Raw genomic sequence first — 24540 nt, forward strand, 5'->3', positions numbered from 1 at the left:
TGGAGTCACGACCGCCGACGATGAGGTGCAGACTCTGTCCGGCAGCGTGAGGCGGGTCCCACCCGGACCTCCTGGAACCCCTGGCACCCCCGGCTGCGCAGCTGCTGTCAAGGGCCCCGGCGCGCAGCCGCCCAAACCGGCCAGCTTGGGCCGCGGGCGGGGGGCAGCCGCCGCCATCCTCAGCTTGGGCAACGTGCTCAACTACCTGGACAGGTACACCGTGGCAGGTAAGCGAATGCCCCACCCAACCTGAGAATCAGGACCCCTGCATCCAGGTACCCCAGGGAGCTTTTGCTCCCAGGCCCCTTATGTCCAAGCCCTATGTGGAGTCTCTAAAGGACCTTCCTTTAAGGCACAACTGGATTCCACGAGTCCAATCCAGGGACCCCCTCACGTGCAGGGGCAAGAGTTGGGGAGTCCCCAACCCTGGATCAACCCGCGCACCCTCTAGCCCTTGACGTCCCGTTGTCTTGTTCCCTGAGAGCCTCATCTGCGTCTCTGCTCTAGCTCCAGCGTCTTCTCTCTCAATAGCCCCAGGTTTCGACGCTTCTTTTCCCCTCCCCCAGCCCAGGCAGTCTGTCCGTCGGTGGCCGGTCAGTTCCTTCCTTCCTCCAACACCTCCATCCCCAGCGTGCCGGCGGCGAGTGCGCGCGCCCCTGGCGGGTGTACGCCAGGGAGACTGAGTGTGTGCGCGCGTGGCGGCGCGGCTGTGTGTGTGAGCGTGTGAGCGCGTGGCTGACAAAGGCTCAGGGCTGCGGGGAGCAGAGGGAGGGGCGGGGCGGGTCCGCGGCGCCTGGGGACCCAAGATGCGGTTTGCAGCTGGCTCTAGCTAGAGTCCTGGAGACGCTGCCCCCCTGCTCGCTGGTGCTTGAGATCTAGTGCCGGCCACTCTGAGCATCTCTAGGGACCAGCCTTGGGGATGGTGTGGGGGTGGATAAAATGACTGTGTTCTAGCCCCACATTTCCCCCTAATAATATGCTTGACGTGTGACCTTGGCCAGTCTTAGGTCTGTTTCCCCGTTTGTGAGGTGATTGGTCCCTGGATCCGTTGGGGATGGACAGGGTTCTGGAATTCCGCTTTGCTTGCTCCCTTCCCCCACTGCTCAGGGGCCTGGGGGTAGAGAATTGCCCTAGATTGAGCAGTCTCTAGGTGAGAATGGCCAGGAGAGAGAGAAAGGGACTCTGGTCAGGCCAACCTAGTGGGGGCTTTCTGTGGAAGGAGAGTAGTGACCGTGTATACCTGGCCTAGAACCTGTCCAACCACTGCGTACTTAAATCTAGAATGATCCACATATATAAAGACAACTGCCCCCCCACCTGTTTTTTTGTAGACTTTGGAGGGAACTTTGTGCCACTGGAGACAGAAAAGCCCTAGCATTATGGCCACTTACCACATGCCACCGAGGTCCTCTTCTCTGGACCTCAGTCTCCCCCTCTGTCGAATGGGGCTTTGTGTGAAATGGAAGGCAGACCTCTGATAGGACAACAGAGACTGTTCCCTCAACCCTGGTTTTGAAAGCCTCTTGACTCTCTAGTAGCATCTCTTTCTGGGTCAGGCCATCGATGAGCAGGAATACTGAGTACTACCCAAGTGCACCAACCCCTCTCATGTATGTGCATGTTACCATGCTGCCTGGGACATGGGAACCCAGGTGCCACCTGTGGGGAGCAGTCACAGAACCCAGGAAACTGTCAGGGAGATCAAAATCAATGTCTGTAGACAGATGAGTAAACTGAGACTTTTTGTGGCCTTCATCTAAGAAGACTCTAAGAGTCACCATTGGGTCCACAAGTAAGCCTCTGCCTGCAAAGAGGCTTCCCCACCCTTTCCTCAGCTGGGATTGAACATTGCTGCTTCTGGCACCATCACACTCCCCAGCTTGTTTTTTCCGGCTCAGACCACCCCTTCTGACATTCTTGGGGGAACTGACTCTTGGGGGGGGGGAGAGGTGGGTCGAGGGGGAAAAGGGGAGATCAGGGGATCTGGTGCTTATCTACTTGGGTCCCTGAGTCAGAATGTCACAATGGGGGAACAAGATAGGATGTTTCTAGTGCGTTCGTGTGGGGGCAGATAGTGGCTAAGAGAGGAGTGAGGCAGTAGGGAGGAAGGCCCGGAAATCTCTGTGCAAACATTGCCCAGGCTGGGCCTCCCTCCATGTCTCAGCAGTGGGAACTCACATGCCGCCCCACCCCCAACACGCAATGTACACAGATTTCCTCTCCGGATAAGCCTGGCTCCATCTCCCTCAATCTCTTTATGGTAGATTTCCCTGCGCTCTGCTCCCCAAAGTTCAGGAAGATTTACTGCTTCTATAGCAACTACTATGGTTTGGTGTGCATTGTACTGGAGACCAGGGCAATGACCATCCCAGGCCTAAGGCCTCCTGTGGTTGATGGGTCCAGCAGGGACAGAGAGGGAATGTGGGCACTTTGCTGCTGAGTCACTTGTCCCACTTGGCCACTGAGACCCTCACAATCTGGTCCTGGCTTCCCCAACAAAGACACTTCCCTGAAATCCACCCTGTACATTTCTGTCTTCATGGTATAGATCAGTTCTGTCCAGAAGGAATATAATGCAAGTCATTTAAAATGTTTTTAGTAATCACATTTAAAACATAAAGAGAAATAGGTGAAATTAATCAATGCCTTATTTTATTTAACCCATTGTATCTGACATACTACCAGTCCATCATGCAATCAATATAAAACAAATTCTCAGTGGGTTTTTTGGCATTCTTTTTCATACTGTACCTTTGAAATCCAGTGTGTCTTATGTTTACCGCACATGTCAATCAGACCAGCGGCACTCAAAGTGCTCAATGGTTTCACTGGCTAGAGGTCATTGGTGTGAACTGCACTGGTTTGGAGTCTTTGATGCCAGAGTTTGAGTCCACGTACTTCAATGTACCAGTGGTGTGACCTTGGGGACGTTGCCTGAGCCTTCTGTGTGATTATTGCCTCCTCTCTACCTCCTGGGTTGTGCAGAATAAATGAGAATGCATCTGAAGTACCTGGTACAAGGCCAGACCCTAGGAGGGCCTCACAAATGTCAGCTGCCTTTTTTGCCATGCTGCTGCTTACGCCTTGGCCTTGGCCATGATGCCCTTCCAGTCCCATTCAGGATGAATACCTTTCCACCAGGGCTTGGCTTCATCCTGGGAACTCAGGTAGCTTCTGCCCCTGCCCTAGCATTCCCAGCGCCACCTGGTGATCCAGTTAATTACCACCTCTCCTCCTCCCCATGAGAACCCCCTGAGGGCAGCAGGCCTCAGAATCCTGTGATGAGAGCCGGGCTCCTGCTCTTGCCTTTCTTGCTAAGCATTACTTCAATTGGATGAAGTGCAAGTAGCCCAGAAATCTCATCTAAACTCTTCCCTCCACGACCCTGGGCAGATGGGGACACTGATGCCTAGAGAAAGTGGACACATACCCAAGATCGCATAGCAGGGCAGAGTAAGACAAGACACCCTCACCCCCCTGCCCAGTGGAGTCTTCTCTTCAGCCTAGGATCCTTGAGTGGAGGTGGGCCGTACCCCGACTTCTAGCAGGGCCAGGAGCCCATCTGGGTAGATGAATTTCTGTTCAATTTAGTCATGGCACTGTGAAAGTCCCAAGGACACATTGTGCCTCCTAGTTCCACGGCCCTGACCAGCCCAACAGCCCTCCACTTTGCATTCTGAGTCCACCCGTGGCTACCAAGTCTGGAGAAAGAGGCACTCCCTTAGGTGAGGCTCTTGGGCCCCTTCTTCCCAGCGCTGCTTCCTGGCACCAGAGCCACCTCTCCATCTGGGCTTCCATTCTTCCACCTGGGGGTGGAGGTGGCAGCGTTCTGCTCCTGGAGCCAGGCCCAGCAATGGGGAGCTAGTACCAACCTTGCTCTTGGTGAATGATGTTAGGAGAACTGATCCCTTCCTAACTTCTCTGGAGGTACTTGTTCCCCTCCCATGATCTATTTGTCTGCCACTTGATCCTGACCATGGCAGATTGAGCATTTGGACTTGGGGAGGTTGTAATGAGGAGAGGTAGAGCCCTGCCCTGGGGGAGTCCTTTTTTGCCAAAGAAGCTGAGACCGGTATCCATGGCAACTGCTCACTAACGCAAACCCTGGAGGAAAGACGCTCACACAGGGACCCAGCTGGGAACACAGGCCTGGCAGGACTTGGGGGCTTCCCCAAACAACTAAACTGGGTACACAGGAGAAGGCTGCCAGCTACGTTTTGTGCCAGGATGGGCTGACTTTCCTTTCAGCTCTTTGGTATCTGCCAGATTGAGTCTGTCCAGAGCTGACAGATGAGGAAACGCAGACCTTCTGCAGGGTCACCTGGAAAGGTAGAGGCTGGGCTATCTATTGCCATCCCTGAAGATGAAATTAGTTTACTCCCTGCCCTCCCTACCCCCTCAAGTGGCCTCATCCTGGCCACTGCCACGTCTTGATTTTGGGGAAACACCTAGCTAAGGTCTGAGGGGCGGAGCATCCAGGGCTCTGCATTCCAGAGCACCTGTCTGGCAGGGTCAGCACCCAGGTGACTTGGAATGTCAGCACCCCAGTGACTAATCTGCCCATTTCTTTGCTCTGTCTTCCTCCTAAGGCACCTTCCAGATGGTTCTGCCAGCCCTTCTACTGTGCTGTTGAAACTCCCTCTCTTGGTTTCCCATTTTGTGAATGGGATAGGACTGCCGGTGATAGCCCTGTTTTGAGAGTCAGGCTGCCTCCATGAGTACTGCTCAGAAAGAGAGCTTTTCTCCCCTCTCCAGACAGGAAGTGGCTTTTGTTTCTTACTGGATGTGGAGACCTGAAGTCTTGAGGGTAGAGGGTGATAAGAGGGAGGGAGGGAGGCAAGGAAGAGACTGGTCTGATCCCCCAGGCTCCCAGGATTAAGCCCCTGTTGAGCCTTCAAGGTCCCCTGGGCTGAGCTTCTTGCCCTGGGTTTGCCAGACTTGCTTTGTGACCTGAGGCAGCTCCCAACTCTCTCTGGGCCCTGAACCCTTGAGAGATGGTGTTCGCCTTTTCTTGATGTGGTCCAGATCTTGCTCCCAAGGAAGGCAGGGGCACTTGACCTCAGAAACTCTGTGTGTATTTCCCCCTCCACCCAGACTATAGCCAGGCCTGTTCTCAGGAGCTTCCGCAGCTGGCCTCAGTTTCCCCTAGTGGATCTCAGCAATGTCTTCAGTGCCTCTGTCCTCCGCAGGAAGATGTTCTTCTCTCTCTCAGTTTAGTAACTTGTGGTTTCCAACTCCTCTGGTCCTCATCCATCACAGCACCTATCCATGGGCAGGGGAGCCTTCTCCTGCTGACCTCTGGGGTTGGGGGTGGTGGTGGTGAAGGAGGTGGAGAGCCTGGGCTGAAATGGCATTGGTGGGCTTGGACAACCCTAGATCATGACCAGCCCCTCCATGTCCCTGTTGCTGAGGCCAGGACTTCTCTGATGGTGGCTAGTACTGTCCTTTTGTCCTGAGCAGGGCACACAGTGAACACAGGGCCTGGTATCTCTAGGAAGGAGATGGGAACAAGTGATTCCTCCCACTCCCTCCCTCAAGCTGGGCATAGCCATTTCTCTACACTTCAGAGGGCATTCTGGTGGCTTCACTCTGTCTTTTCTGCAGGTAGGACTTTCGAGGTACAGGACCCAGCGGGAAGGAGATGTGAACCCATCACCAGCTCCTCTGGGCCTGGCTACCTCCTGGTGCCTGGGGCTGGTGAAAGGGGTCCTGGGGAAGATACGGTGGTGGTAGAAGGATTTACATTGCTCCTACTCCATGGGAGAAAGATAAAGCTTTCTGCTCCACAAAGATGTGCAGCCCTGGAAACCCTATGAATTGGAAGTGACTCGATGGCACTTAACAACAATAATTAAGTACATTGTGAGTCACAGTGACTCTGTAGGAACTCCAAGACTGTAAATCTTTACAGGAGCAGACAGTCTCATTGGCCACCTAAGGAGCAGCTGGTAGGTTTGAACTGCTGAATTTAAGATTAGCAGTCCAATGCCTAACCCACTGACATTACATTAGAGCAAGAACTAAGCAGAAGCAATGCACTCCAGAGTTTGGAGGCTAGGGCAGGGTCTTGGCCTCCCTGCCAACCCCATGGGTCTTGTACTGCCAGCTTTCTGGGGCCTTGAGATCCCAGTGTCATCAAGGGTGGATATGTTGAATGAAGTCCTAAGGAACCAAGCAGCTAATTGTTGTTGTTGTTAAGTGGTTCCGACTCATAGTGACTCTGTAGGGTTTCCGAGGAGCAGCTGGTGGGTTTGAACTGCCAACCTTGCAGTTCAAACCTACCATGTGGTCCAGTGCTTATCCTACAGTGCCATATCAGGTGATGGTTGTTGTTAATTGCTTTCAAGTCACTTCCGGCTCATAGCAACCCTGTATAGGGTTTTCAAGGAGCAGCTCGGTTCAAACTCCGTCAACCTTGCAGTTCAAACTGACCTTACAGTCCAGTGTTTATCCCACAGCGCCATACCGAGTTAGGCTTTATAAACTATAAAGGACTGTGCCTAGGAGGAGGAGTGTTACTGAGGAGGCCCACGAGAGGACATATAAGTGGTTTCTTTTGGGGGACTTCTTAGGGTGAAGATGGGGAGCCCAGGCCAGGTCTTTCTGAGCCTTACTCTCCCTCCTGAGGAGTGGGAGGGCCTGGTCTCTGGGGGAGGAGGTGGAGATTGGTGGGCTTGAGCTGTGCTGTTGTACGATCTCTAATCTCCGCTCCCACGCCCACCCTGCCCCATCCTGTATCTGTGACCACACTAGACACACCCTCATGGCCCACAATAAGGCTGTGGACACCTTATCCCTGGCCCCTGGTGGTCTTAGGTGTCTCTGGGCCAGGACAGGGCTGTATAGTCTGAGCAGGGAAAGGAGTGGCCATACTGAGCTCCAAATTGCTAAGGCAGGGTCTAGTTCCAGGAAAGCTGGCCCTTAATGATAGACTATAACCACAGGACAGGGGCCAGGCTGCCGTTGCCGCCCACTCTGGGCAATGGGACTTGGTGGGGAGGAGGGAGGGCTCTCTGGCTCTGGGGGGCGGTGCCTCTGAAGGGCTGTTGGGGTCTGCAAGCAGGATTCTTGGTTTGGGAGGGTTGCTGGGTCTTCAGCTGGAGTGCTTTTTTGGGGGAGAGTTCAGTCTAGGTTATCTGGGAAGGGTCTCTATGCAGATATGTGCTTTATCCTCTGAGTCCCTGCAAGGGGTGACCACTAAGCAGTTCTAACATGAATGACACAGATTTGTGTGTGTGTGTGTGTGGGGGGGGGTGTTGGGAGAAAGTGTTGGCAAATACAGAACAAGCTCAATTAAGGCTCAGAATAGGTCCTGCAAAGATGAATTGGGACCTGGCATCACTCCTCAAATGGGCAACCCAAGGTTCAGAGGCCACTCAAGTTGTCCTTGGGGGTGTGAGTGGACTCTTGCCCTGTGGGAGCTCGGTGGTGGGATAAGAGTATGAGTGTGTGTTCGGTGGTGGGATAAGAGTATGAGTGTGTGTATGCTTCATAGCCAGGACCCTGACTCCTGGTGGGGATGCCGGTGGGGCCAGGCTACGGTTTCCCATGCACAGCCAGGCCAGACCCCTATCATTACTAGGGCGGGAGCTGTGGCAGAGCCTTGGAACAGGGGTGAGACTCCCAGATTGTGCCAGCTCTGAGGCCTCCACAGGGTGACCAGGGTCCCCTTTAAGAGGGACTAACTGATGGCAGGCACGGTCTATCTCTTCAGGGCCCCACACCCTGCCTTTCCAGGCATTTGACCCCATTTAGGGAAAGGGAAACAGATGGGTGCTCCCTGAGGTTCTCTGGTCATGCCTTGCTCTGGAGTTAATGATCAATGACAATATTTATTGAGAGCTCTGGTAGCATAGTGGTTACGAATTGGGCTGCGAACCGCCAGGTCAGCAGTTCGAAACTACCAGCTGTTCCGCGGGAGAAAGATAAGGCTTTCTGCTCCCGTAAAGATTTACAGCCTTGGAAACCCTGTACAGGGTCGCTGTGAGTCAGAACTGACTCCACGGCACATAACCACCCCCACCACCACTATATGCCAGGAGTCTTAGGGTGGTACTGTAGGATCAGCACTAGAATGCTAATCACAAGGTTGGGGTTCAAACTCACCAACTGCTGCTTAGAAACCCTATACAGAATCACTATGAGTCAGAACCTATTGGATAGGCACCATTCTAAGCATATTACATGGATTAACCCATGCAAACTCCCAACAATGCTATGAAGCACGTTTTATCATTAAGCCAGTTGACAGAGGAGGAAACTGGCCTGGTGAAGGTTAAGTAATTTGCCTAAGGTCACATAAGAAGATGAAAGAGTCAGGATTTGAACCCAGATGGTCTGACTTTGGAGCACATACTCATGAGAACTTTGCCTCAGCTGCCTGCTACTCTGAAAGAGCTTTGGGCATGGTGAACATGGGGTGACAAGTCTGTGATTGGGAGTGTGAGTTTGAGCATTGGGTTTCCTGTCATAGCTGATTAGGCAGGAGGAGATCTCAAGGTCATGCGGTGTAGACGTTGGGTCTGAGGCTTGCTTGATCCAGGAACCCAAAGGTCAGCATGGGCTTACACTCACATCTTGCCCTTTTTGAGGTAATGTTTGTGACTGGCTGGAGGAGGCCAGGAGCCCCCAGCCAGGTAAGTCACTGCCAGAATCGGCCCAGTTGGTGAAGGTCATGGTGGTTCCATGGTAGAATTCTGGCCTTTCCTGCAGGTGACCCAGCTTTGACTCCCAGCTGAGAGTCAAAGGTGCAGCTGCCAGCCATCTGTTAGCGGAGGCTTGCGTGTTGCTATACTGCTGAATAGGTTTTAGTGTGGCGTCTAGACCAAGAAAGACTAGGAAGAAAGTCCTGGTGATCTGCTTCAGCAAATCAGCCAACAAAAACCCAACAGTCTGATTTCATTGTGCATGTGGTCACCAGAAGTTTAGGATGGACGCTAATAACAGAAACAACAGGTTACCCTCAAGGTTGCAGGCATCTCTTCACAAGAGCCAAGGAAATGGAGTTTGGGGAGGTGACCTTGAACCTGGCTCCTGGAGGATGAAGCTGATCTTCACAGGAAGAGGGCACTGCAGTAGCAAAGGCTTGGAGGCCACCAGGCTGTGTGGGCCTTAGACCAACCAGTCCAATGGGCTCCAATCATTTGGGCAGATTGCTGGACCCACCTCTGCTGAGGGTGATTCTGGAGGTTTGGGGAGGGGCTTGGGAAGGTGCATTTTAACACGTACCCTCCCTCAGTGTGATGGATTGGCTGACTTTTGAAAGTAGATCAAGCCCACTGATGTTTCCAGTCTCTCCATGGACACGGGAAGAAACACAAGTCCAAGGAGGTGAAAAGTCACAGTTATAACTGCAGAATTCTCCTTTGCCTGGAGCTGTGTGTGTGTGTGTGTGTGTGTGTGTGTGTGTGTGTGTTGGGGCACTATGGTTGGCTTACGGTCTACTCATTGAAGCCTCTAATGTTAGGAGTTTGGGATTCATTTGGGTGGCATTCATACTCAATGAACTTGGATTGGTAATAGATTAGTACCTGGCACATAGTCAACACTCAATTCATGTTCATCAAAACACCAAACCTGTTGCGGTTTTCTAGGAGATACAGACTCATTCCAACCCATGCGCTACAGCGCAGAACTGCTCCCTAGGGTGTTCTTGACTGCCATCTTTATAGAGGAGTGTGGTGGCTCTAGAGAATAAGCACTAGACTGTGAACTACAAGGTCAGCAGTTCGAGCCCACTCTAGGAAAAAGAGGCTTTCTGCTGCTGCGAAGATTTGCAACAGCAATCTTTATGGAAGCAGATCACCAGTAGGCCTTGCTTTTGCAGCACTGCTGAGCATGTTCAAACCACCAGCCTTTTAGGTTACTTGTTATTAGTGCCTTCGAGTCAGTTCTGACCCATAGCAACCCTGTATAGGCTTTCCAAGGAGTGACTACTGTACTTGAACCACCGAACTTGTGGTTCAAGTGACTTTGTAGTACAGCACATTAACCCACAGCGCCACTGTTTGTGCCACCCTGGGACCTTCACTACATATTGTTGTTAAGTGCTGTCGAATTGATTCCAACCCATGGCAACCCTGTATAGGGTTTCCAAGGAGCAGCTGGTGAGCTTGAACCACCGACCTTGCAGTTCAAATGACTTTGCAGTCAGACGCATTAGCCCACAGCGCCGCACCAGGACTCCCACTACATATTACTTGCTGATAATAATAACTGCACTGTTGTTGTTGTTGTTCTAGTATTACTAAGCCAAGCGCTGGAGCCAGGGGTGTTGAAGAACTCATGGGTGATCCTGAGGCCCAGCCAGGGTCAAAACCCACTGGGTGGTTGGCATTAGATCCTTGTTTCCAGGAACTGTGTCTGTGGTTTCAGAAGCCCCTGCCTGGGCCCTGGAACGTAGTGGTGGTGGTGGTGGTTATGTGCCGTGGAGTCGGTTCCGACTCATAGCGACCCTGTACAGGGTTTCTGAGGCTGTAAATCTTTACAGGAGCAGAATGCCTCATCTTTCTCCCACAGAACAGTGGTAGTTTTGAACTGCTGATCTTGCGGTTCGCAGCCCGATTCGTAACCACTACGCTACCAGGTGATCAATAAGTGTTTGTCTGATCAGGCTGCAGAAGGAACACTGGCTGGGCTGAGGGGCAGAGGTGGGCTGGCCGGAGGAGGAAGGTGGTGAGGCGGTGAGAGAGTCTCAGAAGCCTGGTGACCAAGGTTCATGGGGGTGAAGGAGGGTGAGGTGAGATCATTCTTGTTCCCTGGGACGGAATCAGTCCAGGAGGCAGGGAAACAGGGATGAGAAGGGTCTGTGGGATTGAGCCACCAGCAGGTGGTTGGTTTGTGGAGCAATGGAGTTGGAGAGGAGAGATAGCTCTTTTAAGGGTTTCTGCTGAGAAGGGCAGCTGGCAGAGGGACAGTGTAGGTGCTATCTGCACCAGGAAGAGAGGGGTGAGCCCTTTCAAGGACTAGCGTGCAAGAGAAGCTAGGATACTGCCAGGGCTGACCTAGGATCTCATCCCCTGGAGAGGCAGGAGGGCCAGCTGGCCTACAGCAGGGAAAGGTTGGCTTTGCACAAGTGGCAAGACCTCTGGGGTTGCAGAAGAGGTTTAACTGGAGTGAATGGATTCTTGAAGACTTGAGGTACCCATGCTGTTCCAGAACATTTTCTTGGCCTGGAATGCGCACCGTGGGTGAGGATGATTCTGAATGTGGATGTGGGGTAGCTGCTTAGAGCAACCTGGGTCAGGAGCTGTGGGTGTGGGTTGACTTGGATGGGAGCCCCACCTTGCATGCCCCAGGGCTGGTGGGCTTGGCTTGAACTGTGAGAGGCTGCTCCTGGGCGTGAGGCCCGTCCTGTGACCCACCGAACCTCAGCCTCCAGGAAGGAGACTAAAAATAACACTGTGGTGAGAAGGGAGGGGGCACATGGGCCAGAGTCAGGCTGAAACCCAGAGGAAAATCTGAGGCAATTGGCCGAACAGCCGTGACACACGCTTCTCGTGCCAGCGGCCAGTGGGATGTTGCTCTCCAGTGGCCGCGGCCACTTCTGGTCCCAGAAGAAGGAAAACAAGCCCAAGGAGGCTCGACAGGGCCTGCCTGAGGGCCTGCCCCCTACGCACGTTCTCTGTCTGCAACTAAGGCTCTGGACCAAGGCTGGGTTCTGGGGAGAAGGACATGGGGACATCCAATACTTTCTGTGTCCTGGGGTCTGGACCTCGACCAAATCCTCCAGGAATTACAGGGGGCCTGGGATTCCCAACTGGATATAGAGAAGATGCCTCCCCCTTACCAGGAGCTCTGTGTAGTAGAAGTCAGGGGAGGCTTCTTGGAGGCAGAGGCAAAAGTTGGGCCTAGAAGCTGTTGTTCAATCAAATGAGGGATGTGTGCTAGGAGGAGAAAATGAGTGTTTTGATTTGCTGTGGACATGTAGTGTCTTCATGGCAACCATTCGGATATGGCCCATCCCACACAGAAAACTGGATGTCACTGCAGGCCCATGTGCCTCCTCTGGGCTGTGGATGGGGCACCTCAGTGCTGGGGCACAGTGGGGAGTTTCTACCCACCTACCATTTTTCAGTCCACCCAAGACCTGAATTGTGACAGTCTTGTCCTGGGTTCTGGAGTCCTTGGGTGGAAAATTGGTTAGATGCTCAACTACTAGCTGAAAGGTTGGTGGTTCAAACCTACCTAGAGATGCCTTGGGAGAAAGGCCTAGTGATCGGTTTCCGAAAACTCTATGGCGCTGTGGAGTGCAATTCTGCTGTGCACATTGAGTCACATGGGGTTACCACGAGTTGAAATGAACTCAACTGCAGCTGGCTTGGTTTGGCCTTGGTTTGCTAGAGATGATGCACCAAGGTCCCTGCCCTCAAGGGACTCATAGTGCAGTGGGGGATGAGTAGACACTCACCCCAAAAAGCAGTCACTGACAGTCTAGGGAATAACTGTGAACCATGTAGAGACAGAGTGGTGGAAAACAAGCTTTGTTTTGAGGCAGTAGACTTGAGTTCAAATCCTACCTCAGGTACCATTCGTGTTGTATGACAAGGTTTTTCCACTTCCCGGAGCCGGATACTCGTGCCGTGCTTAGAGAATCCACGTCACCATTATGTGGCTGAGCACCTGGCTTCCCTTCACTTTCCTCATCTGTCAAGTGAGACGGGGCTGCAAGAGGATTGAGCAAGTAAATTATTTATTGCTCAATAAATGCGCACCATCATCGTGTTTAATGCCATCAGCAAAGAGCCCTGGGAGTCCCCTGAGGGCAGAGTCGTGTCCTTCCTTCCTCTGTCCCCTGCCTGGGGTGCTCCTCAGGGTGGTCTACTCCTTTCTTTTTATCTTAGTGCAGATGGGCTGCTGTAGGGGGCTTTCTCTGGCCTGGTCCAGCCTCCTGCTGTGCTCTGAGATAAGCCTCACAGGGACCTCTAAGACGTCAGGGGCTGGGGGGCGGGGGGGTGCGGTTCATCAGGAGCCCTGGGCAAGTGCTACCAGAGGTGGGAGGGATCCAGGAAGCTGGTTGTTTGTCTGTCCATAGTTGTGCCCTTGGCATGGCTCTGTGAGAGAGCAGAAGTTGTTAGAACTTGTGGAAAGGGCAGGCGCAGCCTTGAGGATTCACCCTTACCTCACGCTACATCTTGGGACCTGAATCTGAAAAGTGGGGCACTGGTTATAATTCCAGGACAGCTGGGTGGGCGCGCGTGTGCACGTGCACACATGCAGGGAAGAACATGAGTGTGGTGGGCAAGCGACCTCACTCCTCCTGCCAGGGGGCTGCCTCCAGCTTTCTGGGGCTTCCCAGCTCACCAGGGCCCCTCTCATAGGGTCCTAGTACCCAGTCTGGAGAGACAAGGAGGAGTCATGCTCGTGTTTGAGCATCAGGCCTGAAGTGGGTGAGTTGGGGGTGGACATAGGAGGCCTCAGTGGAGGCAGGTGGAAGCTTGACCTTGAAGGTTCCTAAGGGGGTCTGGATGGGCTGAACAGGGTAGAGGTCATAGTACAGCTGGGTGGGAGGAAAGGTCGAGCTGGGGTCACCTAGGTGAGGTGGGTGATGGGGGACACCCAGCATCAGATGTTGCCAGTAAGCACCCTCTGTCTCTCTCCCAGGTGTCCTTTTGGATATCCAGCAGCACTTCGGGGTCAAGGATCGAGGCGCTGGCCTGCTGCAGTCAGGTGAGGCCCACTTCCCCTTGTAGCTTCTTAGGCCCCCTTCCCACTGTTGGTCCATTTCTCTGAGGCGGTTTCCTTCCTGGAGGTGGTCTTTCCTTTGGGGGAGGTTTGTGAAGTAAACTCCTGAAGTCACTGAGATGGAGAGCACCACCGGGGCCCTGGTGACCCTGCTTTTACCCAGCCCTCTGCAGCTGTCACTCCTGGGAGGGGTCACCTCTTCAATGCTCAGTCCCAGTCTAGTTCTGAGAACCTGGGTGCTAGGCTAGACCTGGGCCTGGGGTTCCCTGCCCCGATTTCCTCAGGGGTTCAGCCTTCTGAGCTGCCTGCTTGGCTGTATGACTCTCTGGACAGTGAGCTGGGCCTGGGCAGTGTGGTGGGTCATTAAGCAGTTATCCTGGTCTCTCAGCACAGGTCACACCCCTCCCAAGATGTCACCCTCGTCCCTGCCCTGCCTACTGTATGGCCCTATGGGTCCTGAGCTGTGCTGGCCAGACCCTTGGCAGGACTTTCCAGTCTGGGCAAGGACTCAGAGTTAAAGCTGGATCTCTTGTTGTGTGACGCTGGCCTGACCTCTGTCTGTCTCTGGGCCTCTTGGCCCTGGAGTTCCTGTGGCTGTGAGGCCCAGTCAGGTGTGTGGGAGAAGGCCCATGATCAGAATGCCACCAGGAATCCCTTCCCCTGCCTGGGCTCTCCTGGGAGGGAGGGGTGGGGCAGGTAGGCTCTGTCCAGGAACCCGCCTGACCTGTCCAGGTGGCATTCCAAGGTAGGCCACTCCAGACCTTCACAGCCTCCGTGAGGCTGCCCAGCCTCAGTTCCCAGATCGGGTCTTTGGGGCTCAGAAGGTGGGATGTACTCAACCCCAGTAAGGAAGGACTAACTGACCTGGGGTTGGGCAAGGCTGTGTGGTCTAGCACACCCAAGGGTGGCTAGGCTCCTGCCCTAGTGGAAGTCACCTCTGCCCACGCTGTCAGAGCCCAAGCCTCTCCTCTGTCCCTTCTACTCTTCCTGGACCTCCCTAGCTGGGCCTGAACTCGGGTGCCTGGAACTTGTCCCTCAACCTCTTAGGTCCTGCACACTCAGTGACCAGCTTTTGACAGAAGGAAGCCTGGAATTCTAGCCAGATGGGGGCGTGGGAGGGGACAGGCCACTGCCGAGCTGGTGGGGAAAGGGCAGGAAGATCCCAGCCCCCAAGTCCCCTCCCTCTGCGGCTCTGGAATCATTCGGGACCTGGCCTGAGCTTAGTCCTCTCCTGGGTCCTGGCCTTGCGGACTGAGCCGGAGCCTCTGTTTTTTCCACTCAGCACCCACGAAGCGTGGTCAGGGCCAGTCTGGCCTCCCAATGAGAGAGTATGAGAGATGACTGGCCCTGGGCTCCTGGGTCCTTCTGAGGTTATGTCCCAAGCTGGCTTCTTGATTCAAGAGACAGAAGTTACGGTAGTCCCCACTTATCTCTGGTAGCCTGGCTGGAGGTGGACAGATCACCCACAGGCATTGTCTTGTTGGACTCTTCCATAGTCCTACCAAAAACCCAAACAAACCAGAACAGTGCTGCCGAGTTGACCTTGACTCATAGAGACCCTGTGTGTGTGTCAAGAGTAGCACTGTGTTCCACAGGCTTTTCAATGGCTGATTTCCTGGAACTAGAACTCTAGGTCTTTCTTCCGAGTTATCTCTGAGTGGACTCAAACCATCAAACTTTTGGTTGGCAGTCAAGTATAATAATACTACAGACTTCCTTTGGTTAGGTTTACTTTCTGGATGAAGAGTCAGAGTTCCAGAGTGGGGGAAGTGACTTGCTTAAGGTCTCATGATGAAAGAGTAGCAGGTCTGGAATTGGATGGAATCCAGGGTCCTACAAATGCTGACATCTTGGTGTTTTCAGGATGGGGCTTCAGGGCCATGGGGACAGTCCCCAGCACTCCAGTACTGACCACTCTAGCATGTACCCCAATGCCCTACCATACTAGGGTGGCTCCCTTGGGCCATCTGAGCCAAGAAGTCAGCCAAGCTAGACAAGGATGTGACTCAGTGAGCAACCAGGCAAGTCGCTTAATTGGCCTGTGCTGCAGACAGCTGTCTCTTCCCCTAGCCCTGATAAGGTCGGAACCGGGTGGAGGGTGCCAGCCAAGTGTTGGTGCTTGCCCAGATCAAAGGGCCAAGGCTGGGAGTAGAGTTGCCTGCTTCTTTGTGGGCCCTGGGGGCTGCTGGGTCAGGAGACAGGGTGGGGTGGCTGAGGGTTAGGCCTGGGCCTGCCCCTGCTCTTTCCCCATGGGGCCAGAGCATGAGAGTTGGTTTGGGAAAAGTCCCCTTTCAGCAGCCCCCTTGCTGATTGCATCCAGTCCTCTAGAGGCCTGCCAGCTCAGCACTGACCCTGGGCTGCCCTGCCTCTCTGAAAGCCCCCAGAAGCACTGCAGCTCAGGTGTCAGGCGCTGTTCTGGGCAGCCCGGAGTCCCTGAAGTGGTCACTTAACTGGGCAGCTGTTTCTGTACTGACTGTGCACCAGTACCTGTGCTGAACTCTGTCACAGAGTCAGCCCCGGCCCTCACGTAGATCCCCTCTATTGATAGGAACAAGTTGAGCTACCATCGAGTCAGCAGCCAGGGCTGGGGATTCTGGGAGGCCAGGGCAATGGGAGTGACTGGGCGCCTGGAAGAGGGAGAAACCTTCCTAAAGGAGGGGCCATTTGACTGGGGCTTTGAAGGCTGAGTAAGAGTTTGCATCAGGGAAAGGACTGCTAGTTGATTTGTTGTATTGAGAGCAAAGCTTGAAAGCTAACACTTGTATGGAAATTTCCAGATGCCAAAAACAGACTTGAACTTCGAAAACTGGATTGGGATCGAGAATTGAAGCCAAGTGATGCAGAGAAAAATTATATAAACATTTTCATCATGAAAAAAATGGAAACATAAACAGAGAGAACAGTGCAGTGAACCTCGTGTCTCCTAGGGCCATCCAATTATCAATAGTCTAGTCCAGTTTCCAGGCTCAGGGTTCCTTTGTTGTAAGGGCAGAACAGTGCAGGCTTGGATTGTATTGTCATGTGGATGACTCAATTTCCCCCTAGAACCCAGGGCCAGCTCCCTAATTCCAATATGCCTCGGGTTGGTGGGCAGTTTTTTCTGCAGAACCTTTTTCATGATGGATTTCTCCCTCTTGGCTCTAGCTTATGCATAGAAGCTTGTCCCAGCTTCTGGTCTGTAGAGGCCTGGGATTTCTCCTCCTTCCTCATGTTGACCTGGTGTTTCCAGACGTCCCAGCAGAGGCAAATCTGAAACTGTTCTTTAGGGAAGCCAGCATGGCACAGGGTCTGTGTGAGAAACAGGTTTCCTGCTGAAGACAAACTCAAATTCAAAGTTGATAGAGATCATAGGGTGTTCGTTGTACAATATGGTGAATGCAATTAATGTCGCTGAATTGTACACTTAGAAATTTTTCATTATATATATTTACTACCAAAAAGGTGAGCATAGCATACAAGGAAGCCCATTTTGAGAGAATCAGCTGGCCCAGAAAACGGAACAGTTGGCACCTAAAGAACTGTAGAGAAGAGAGTTGTTTTAAAAGGACTTTAAAATTACATATGTTTAATTTCCAAAGCTCTAAAGAAAGAGTGGTTTTCATCAAGCAGGAGTAACACATTATGAAAAAACAACAGGTAGATATTTAAAAGATCCAAATTTCAAATTCTAGAAGTGAAAAATATCATGAGGAAGATAAAAACATACTAATAGATGAGTTAGTGAGGAAACTAGACCTAGCTGAAGAGAAAATGAGTGTGTTAATAGACGAATCTGAGGAAATCACAAATGGAGCACAAGGATAGTTGGGGAGAACATCCCAGGCAAAGCAAGTAGTGAGAATCAAAGCATGTTTCTGATCCTGCCTGGCTTTAGTGACCTGTGGCTCCGTGGCTGGGCTGGAACATGGATGAGAACTGAGAGGGAGGAGGTGGGACAGTAGGGGAAGTCTGATTGTGAAAGGTTCCAAGGCTAGGGTAAGGCATGTGGCTTCTGTCTTGGAGCAGGGCAGGGGCTTGTAAGATGTGCACATGAGGACATAAACTTGGGGTCCAAGTGTGGGAATCGACAGGCTGGAAGGCAGCTCACGACTGGGGTTCATGGAGTTATTCTGAGGAAGTGCCATGATGTGGGGTGGAGGATGCGGGGAGAATAGAGATGGGGGAAGAGCCAGCTCAGAATGAAACCAGACAGTGCCTTTGTTTCTGGCCCCCAGTCCTCCCTCCAGCCAGCCTAACACCATCCTTCCACTTTGGCCCAGAATCTGTTCTGGAGGGGAGACTGGTCAGCCCTATGACTCTTTCCACTCCCTGAGGGCTTGTGGGGACCTTGCACAGGCTTTATATCCTGAGAGGAGGAGGGTAAAGAAGGCTGTGGCCCTTCTTCCTTCAGGGTTTGCCCCAGGCTCCTCTGGCAGTTTGGTAAGCTGTGGCTCTTCCTGGGATGGCAGGACTGGAGCTCATCCCACCCAGCTTGCTGCAGGGATGGTGCTGACCCTGCCCACAGGATGTGGAGGATGGCTAGCCTTCTCTAAATAACACGCCGGCCCAAGTCTGGACTTTGTAAAAATAGCTCTGGTTCAGCCCAGGCTGAGGCAGGGGCTGGGTACAGGCTTCGAGGCCACAGTGTGGGGAGCCTAGGGCCCTCCCAGCTCCAGCCTCACCCACTTCTGCTCCTGTACCCCTCAGGGGTCAAACAAGGCCACACATAGGGTGAGGGCCCTCAACAGCCCCATGAGAGAGGGGGTCTCGGGGCTGCCTCATAGAACCTAAAGTCCTCCACAGAGGTTATTCTGAGTTTTGGGGTGCTGGCCCCCCTTCAGGCCCTTGATCTGGCTGTGCCCAGGTAGAAGGCCTTCAGCCTGTAGATGAATGATAAGTGTGCTGACCCCCAACTGGAACCACCTGGAGAGATGTCTTTCAGGGAACTTTTTGCCAGCGCTGAGAGGAAGGGATATCACCGTCATCTCATAGAGGAGGGAATGGGCTTAGTGGCCAAGGTAGGTGAGGGGCAGAGGGCTGGCATCTCTGTCTGACTCTGCCAGTCTACTGCCTGGTGGCCCTGTCCCCTCTGCCCTGGCTCCCTGCCTGCAGTTCCATTGTCCCTGACTGGACTCAGCACCCGTGAGCTGAGCGAGGCTTCCCCATATCTGAACTATAGGATGTTCTCATGTGGGAACTACCAGCGAAAAAAACCCACCCCTACTGAAATCAGGTGGGGAAGGAAGCCAGTTGTCCAGAAAACTTTTCCCCCAACAAAGAACCCTGGACTGGAGGTGGTGAGTACAAGAAGCTTCCACCCTGGGGGCCTGAGCTGGGATGGTCTTGATTTGCAGCACAAGCTAAGCCTCAGTGTCGCGTGTGAGACAGGGTTCACAAGCCCAGTGCCAGGAACCTTCTTTGCTCTGTTGCTACCTTGATTGTGTTCAGGCCCTAGCCTGTGTCATCCCTGAGGGCCATATAGGTCCTCTCTCCTGTCTGCCCTGAGCAGAGACAGACCCTGTCTCTCTCCTGACCCTGAACTCTCCTGTGCCCTGGAGGAGGGAACTGAGGGGCAGGCAGTGGTCCAGACTACCCCCAGCTGACTTCCTACATCATCTTGGGCAAGTTTTCCACCTTTTAGGGCCTCAGTGGTCCCAGCTGTAACATGAGAAAGATTGGGTGGATGTTAGGTGAGTTGAGGGCATGGCTTGGAGGTGCATTGGCAGGCTGGGACCAGTAGTGGGGGATAGAGGTTGTCTGCTTTGAGAGGAATCCAAATCCTGGAGGCTTCTATCTTCTCAATCCACCAAATGAGCAGGCAGAGGGCCAGGGGTCCAAAAGGTGTGTGTGTCTCTACCCTTCTGGGTCTGATGTGGTCTAGAGGGTCGAGGTAGACCAGGAGGGCCAAAGTCTGGCCTGAACTCCTCCCTTTAGCCCCTCTTTAGCTACTCAAGTGGGGGTATTTTCTAAGTGCTCAACCTTGATGAGGATTGAACCTGTTCTCCATTGCCCTCCAACTCAAATCCCAAACTGAGTCCTGGTCTTTAGGTTCCTGTGTCCCGCCACAGCCTCATATCCCACTGCTTTCTCTGTGACTTTCTTGTGCCTGATCTTCCTCTTTGCCAGGGCTTGGAACCCGCTCTAAATTGTTCCGTCATGGCTGATGAAGTGAAATTGGAACAGACTTGAATTTTAAATTTCTGAGTGAAGTGAACTGATAATCAGAATGGGAAAAAGTATGGGTTGAAGCCTGGAATGGGAGACTTGGAAGAAGTGCAGTGAGCCCCTTCGGTATATTATTGCCTGGACTGTGGAGAGCAAGACGCATTCAAAGCTGTTTGGTTGGTTGCCATCTTTGAGCAGGGCATTGTCGTTTCCAACTCTGCCATTAAAGAGATTTGGTTGCTATGCAACGTGCATGGCTGCCTTTATTTTCTGGGTGAGAGATTAAATTTCTAGCAGGGCATTGCCCCATAATGTTTCCTTTCTGGTTACTATTCCAGTTCAACTACATTTTACACATATCTAGTTTTGTTTTGTCAGTCAGGACTGAACCGGAAAAACGTTGTTCAAAACCCTATCCTTGCTGTCCCCAACAAACCCTGGACTTTTGCTTACTTTGGGAACGTCAGTTGGAACCTTCCCCCTTCACAGCTTGACAACTTAGAGTGTGATTTAGAGCAAGAACTCTGGAGTCAGACAAGTTGAAGTTTAAATTAAATTCTGGCTCAGCCACACACTAGCTGTGTGACATCACCTCTCTTAACCTCTATTTCCTGCCCGGTAACACGAGATAATAGAAGTAACTGAGAGAATGTGAGCCTGTGTCAAAGGTGGTGCTCCATCACAGATAACTGTAGTTATTATGACCCACAAGCACTATTAGGAGGAGTATTAGCATTATGGTGGCCTTCTCAGCACCCTTTAATGCCCTCTTGCTCTATAATCACTGCCTTCAGGAAGCCTTCCTTAACTACCTTGGCAGGATTTTGTACTCCTGGCTGATTCCATCTACATTTTAGCCCTTTACACTGGGTATCCTATGGACCGGTGGTCCCTCTCTCTGGACAGATAAGTAGAACAGCTCCTGACGTCTTTCTGTCTACTCCTCACCCAGTACCAACAGGCCCTGCTCCCCCTGATATCTACCTACCATCTTCTGAGGTGATCTCAGGCAGGTGCCGGGAGGCTGGTCCAGCAGGCTTCATTCTCCTTTTTCTAGATATGAGGAAATAATTTCTACCTTGACTAATCTAAACAATGGTCAGTGTTGACTGAGGCTGGCTCACCCTGAGCAGGATGTGCTATTCAGCACCTTACATGCGTCACCTCACCCTGTACTCAGAGAAACTGAGGAGGTTACTATTTTTATCTTCATTCTCTTCATGAGGAAGTTGGAGTGTTGGAGCTGGCGTGTTTCAGCTCAGGAGAGTCGATTGTTCAATCTTCAGGAATTGTGCAAGCTGGTTGTTGAACATGTTGTTATTGTTGTTAAGTGCCATAGAGTTGATTCCGGCCCATTGCGACCCTATATTGGGTTTCCGAGGAGTGGCTGGTGAGTGTGAACCACCGACCTTGTGGTTCAAACTGACTTGCAGTCCAGCACATTACCCACAGTGCCATACCCAAATGATAGAAAATCACGAGTGATCAGGTTCTATTAAAAACAAAGTTCTTAAATGCTCCAAAGTCATCACTTACTAAATATTTTACTACATTTTATAATGATCTATGTTCTTAAGGTGTTTATCATTGTGAGGACAAGCGAGGACAGTCACACTCCACAGCCCATTTGGGAGACCTCTGCTGAGCCCTCTTTCCTCTTGTTCATCTCCTTCCTCTCTCCTCCTCCTGCTCTTCTCCTCTCCTCCCTCCTGCTCCTCTCCCTGCTTCTCCTGGAAGACAAGACAAGAAGGAGCAGCTGAGTCCAGGCCACATTCATCCTGGCGGTCAGAGGCCAACATTGTCTGCCCACCCCAGCCTTTGTCTGGCCATCTGCCCATCAGCTGCAGGACTGCCTTTTGGGGCAAGGGATGGGGGATTCCCTTGCTTTATGATCTAGGGCCTCTTTTGCCTTGTTCTAGCCTGTCCATGCCACCTGGGACCCCTGAGGCGCCGCCCAACTCTGTAATAGGTATCTCCATGGAGTTCTGCTGCCCTCTTGCTCTGGAAGAACAAAACCAGGCCATACCACTTCTCTGTTCAGTATTCTCCAGTGCTTTCCTTTCACACCTATAGAAGCCACAGACCTCACAGTGAGCTACTAGCCCTTGTCTCCTGTCCCCCTCCCCTTGCTCCCTCTGCTCCAGCCATTTGGGCCTCTTTGCTGTGCCTCAAACATGCTGAGTACACTTCTACCCCAGGGCCTTTGCATTTGGTATTCTTGCCCCAGTCATTGTATGATTTATTTCCTTACCTCTTCCAGGTCACTTTCTTTGACCCTTCTGTTTAAAATTCTCTCACACACTTAAGACTTCCCAGCTCCCATTTCTGCTCTTTTCCCTGACTTAGAAGTTATCATCATCTGACATATTATAGTTTTTGCTTTTAAAAAAAATTAGTTTCCCTTCACTAGAATGAAAGCTCCAACAGGGCAGGATTTTTTTTTTTTTCTGTTTTGTTAATTGATGTATCCCAAGCACCTAAAATAATGTCTGGTGCACTGCAGACACCCAAATAAAATGTTTTTTGCATGAATGGATGGCAGTGTTTTAAGCTTTTGGGGGCCCTTTGCAGCCCACTGGGAGTGACGGTGACTGTGTGATCTGGCAGGTCTGAGAACCGTGGCTCCAGGCCCGGTTATACCCTGATTCACTGTGTGACCTTAGGTAGGTTCCTTGCCCTCTCTGAACCTGTTTCTCCAAGTGTAATAAGGAGAGCAATGTGATCATGTAGAGGAACACAGGTACTGGGATCAGATAGGGGAAATTCAATTCCTGCTGGGAAATTTCCTGCCTGTGGGATATTGGGCAGGTCACTTTCCCTCTCTGATTCTGTCTCCCCATCTCTGTGGTGGGATAACAATCTCCCTAAGCTGCAGGGAGGAGGTTGGAAGGACACACGAGATGCTGTGTACTGATTCCCTAGCACAGTGCCTCACTGTGAAAAGTAGTCAATAAATAGATGTTTGCTCTTTTTTTTTTTGGTATATATTTATTTTTACTGTTGTCAAAATATAGATGACAATATATTTACCAATTCAACATCTTTCACTTGTACAATTCAATAACCCACTAACATCAATCATGTTCTGCAACCTAGATATTGACTCTTCACAAAAGAACCCAAAGGATTTCCCTAGGACTGAACAACCTGTGTATTATGTGGAAGAGGATGAGGCCATGGTGTCCCCCCGCTGCCCCCAAAAGGCTTTTCCTGCCTTCCCTGGGCTGCTTCCTCAGTTCTAGGCCCAGACATTTGACCTCGAGTTGGGACAGTGTGGGTGGGTGGGTCACCCCTCAAACCTTCCTCTCCTTCCACAGTGTTCATCTGCAGCTTCATGGTGGCTGCCCCCATCTTCGGGTACCTGGGTGACCGCTTCAACAGGAAGGTGATCCTTAGCTGCGGCATCTTCTTCTGGTCAGCAGTCACCTTCTCCAGCTCCTTTATCCCCCAGCAGGTGAGACTCACCCCAGTGTCTCCACACGCCCTGTCTGTGTGTCCTAGTCCCGCCAGTGGGTGGCTGGCCCGAATGGGAGTGTTTTTAGTCCATTGATTGAAACCCAGTGTCTTCCAAGTGTAGTAGGATGGGGGCATCTTGGGGTACTTTTAGAAACTAGCCCTGAAGATAGGGACTTCTCCATGCTGATCTGAACTAAGGAACTTGCAGCATCTAGAGTCTGAGCCACTCTCTGATTTGGGGATGATACAAGAAACAATGGAAGCAATCTGGCCTAGGAATTTCACCTTGCTGTGTGACCCTAGAGGAGTTACTATCCCTCTCTGGGTCTTACTCAGTTTGCTGTTTTGATCCGCTTGGGTCAAATTTCCAGGAGGAGAAATATCAGTTCAGTATAAAGATGTCTCTCCCTTGACTCTGACAGACCTAGGTTTGAATATCTTGATTCTATTGCTTACACAGCTTTGTGACTTGGAGAAAGTTACTTAGTCTCTCTGAGTCTTAATTTTCTTATCTGTAAAATGGGGATTATAATTCTCATCCTCAAGATTTATTGTAAGAAGAAATAACCAAGCTAATGAATACATGTACAGACTCTAGAATATGGCAAGTGTTCAACAAATCATTATTTCTATTTTTTTTTCTTCCAAAGGGGAGATATGCTGCCTCATGAGGTAGTGAGTTTCCCATTACTAGGGGTGTTCAAACAGAAGCTGGTTAATCACATGTTGACTGCTCCAGAGGGAGATAGACGAAGAAAGGGGGAAGACCGGACTCTGTCCTTAAGGAGTTTTCAGTCAGGGGAGGGGGTGGGACAAAGGAGGAGACCCAGGTCCTGTCCTTGGGATCACCTAGACTGGGGGTGGGAAGATGCACCAACCTTGTGGCTTACAGTCCAGTGTGTGTTCTAGAGCCACTGTGTGCCCAGAAACTCACAGACATACAAACGGACTGTGCTGAGTGAAGGGAAAGGAGAGCTGGAAAGGAAGGCAGGGCGCAGGTCATGGAGCCTTACTGCTAGGCAGGGTTGGGGCCACTTCTTCCTGAGAGCTCAGATGTTATTATTGTTGTAAATGCTGGGGAGTTGGTTCTGAATATCATAGCGACCCTCTGTAGGGTTTCTGAGGAGTAGGTGGTGAACTTGAATTGCCAACCTTGGGTTCAAACCAAGCTTGCAGTCCAGAGCATTAACCCACAGTGCTATACCAGGACTAAATATGTATATGTATATCTATCTATCTATATAGATAGTATAGATA

At 51.8% G+C, this 24540-nt stretch overlaps 1 protein-coding gene across 1 annotated transcript in view; it reads left to right on the forward strand.

Moving 5' to 3' along the window:
* Positions 1-24540, forward strand: part of SPNS2 (spinster homolog 2 (Drosophila)) — a 34422-nt gene that overhangs the window by 474 nt on the left and 9408 nt on the right. Inside the window, exons 2-4 of the mRNA XM_006863476.1 lie at positions 6-227; positions 13603-13668; positions 23145-23281. Coding sequence (XP_006863538.1) covers positions 6-227; positions 13603-13668; positions 23145-23281 — 425 coding nt within the window. The remainder of the gene's footprint in view (positions 1-5; positions 228-13602; positions 13669-23144; positions 23282-24540) is intronic.

Source organism: Chrysochloris asiatica, unplaced genomic scaffold (assembly GCF_000296735.1).
Source record: "Chrysochloris asiatica unplaced genomic scaffold, ChrAsi1.0 scaffold00054, whole genome shotgun sequence".
NCBI classification, from domain to species: Eukaryota; Metazoa; Chordata; class Mammalia; order Afrosoricida; family Chrysochloridae; genus Chrysochloris; species Chrysochloris asiatica.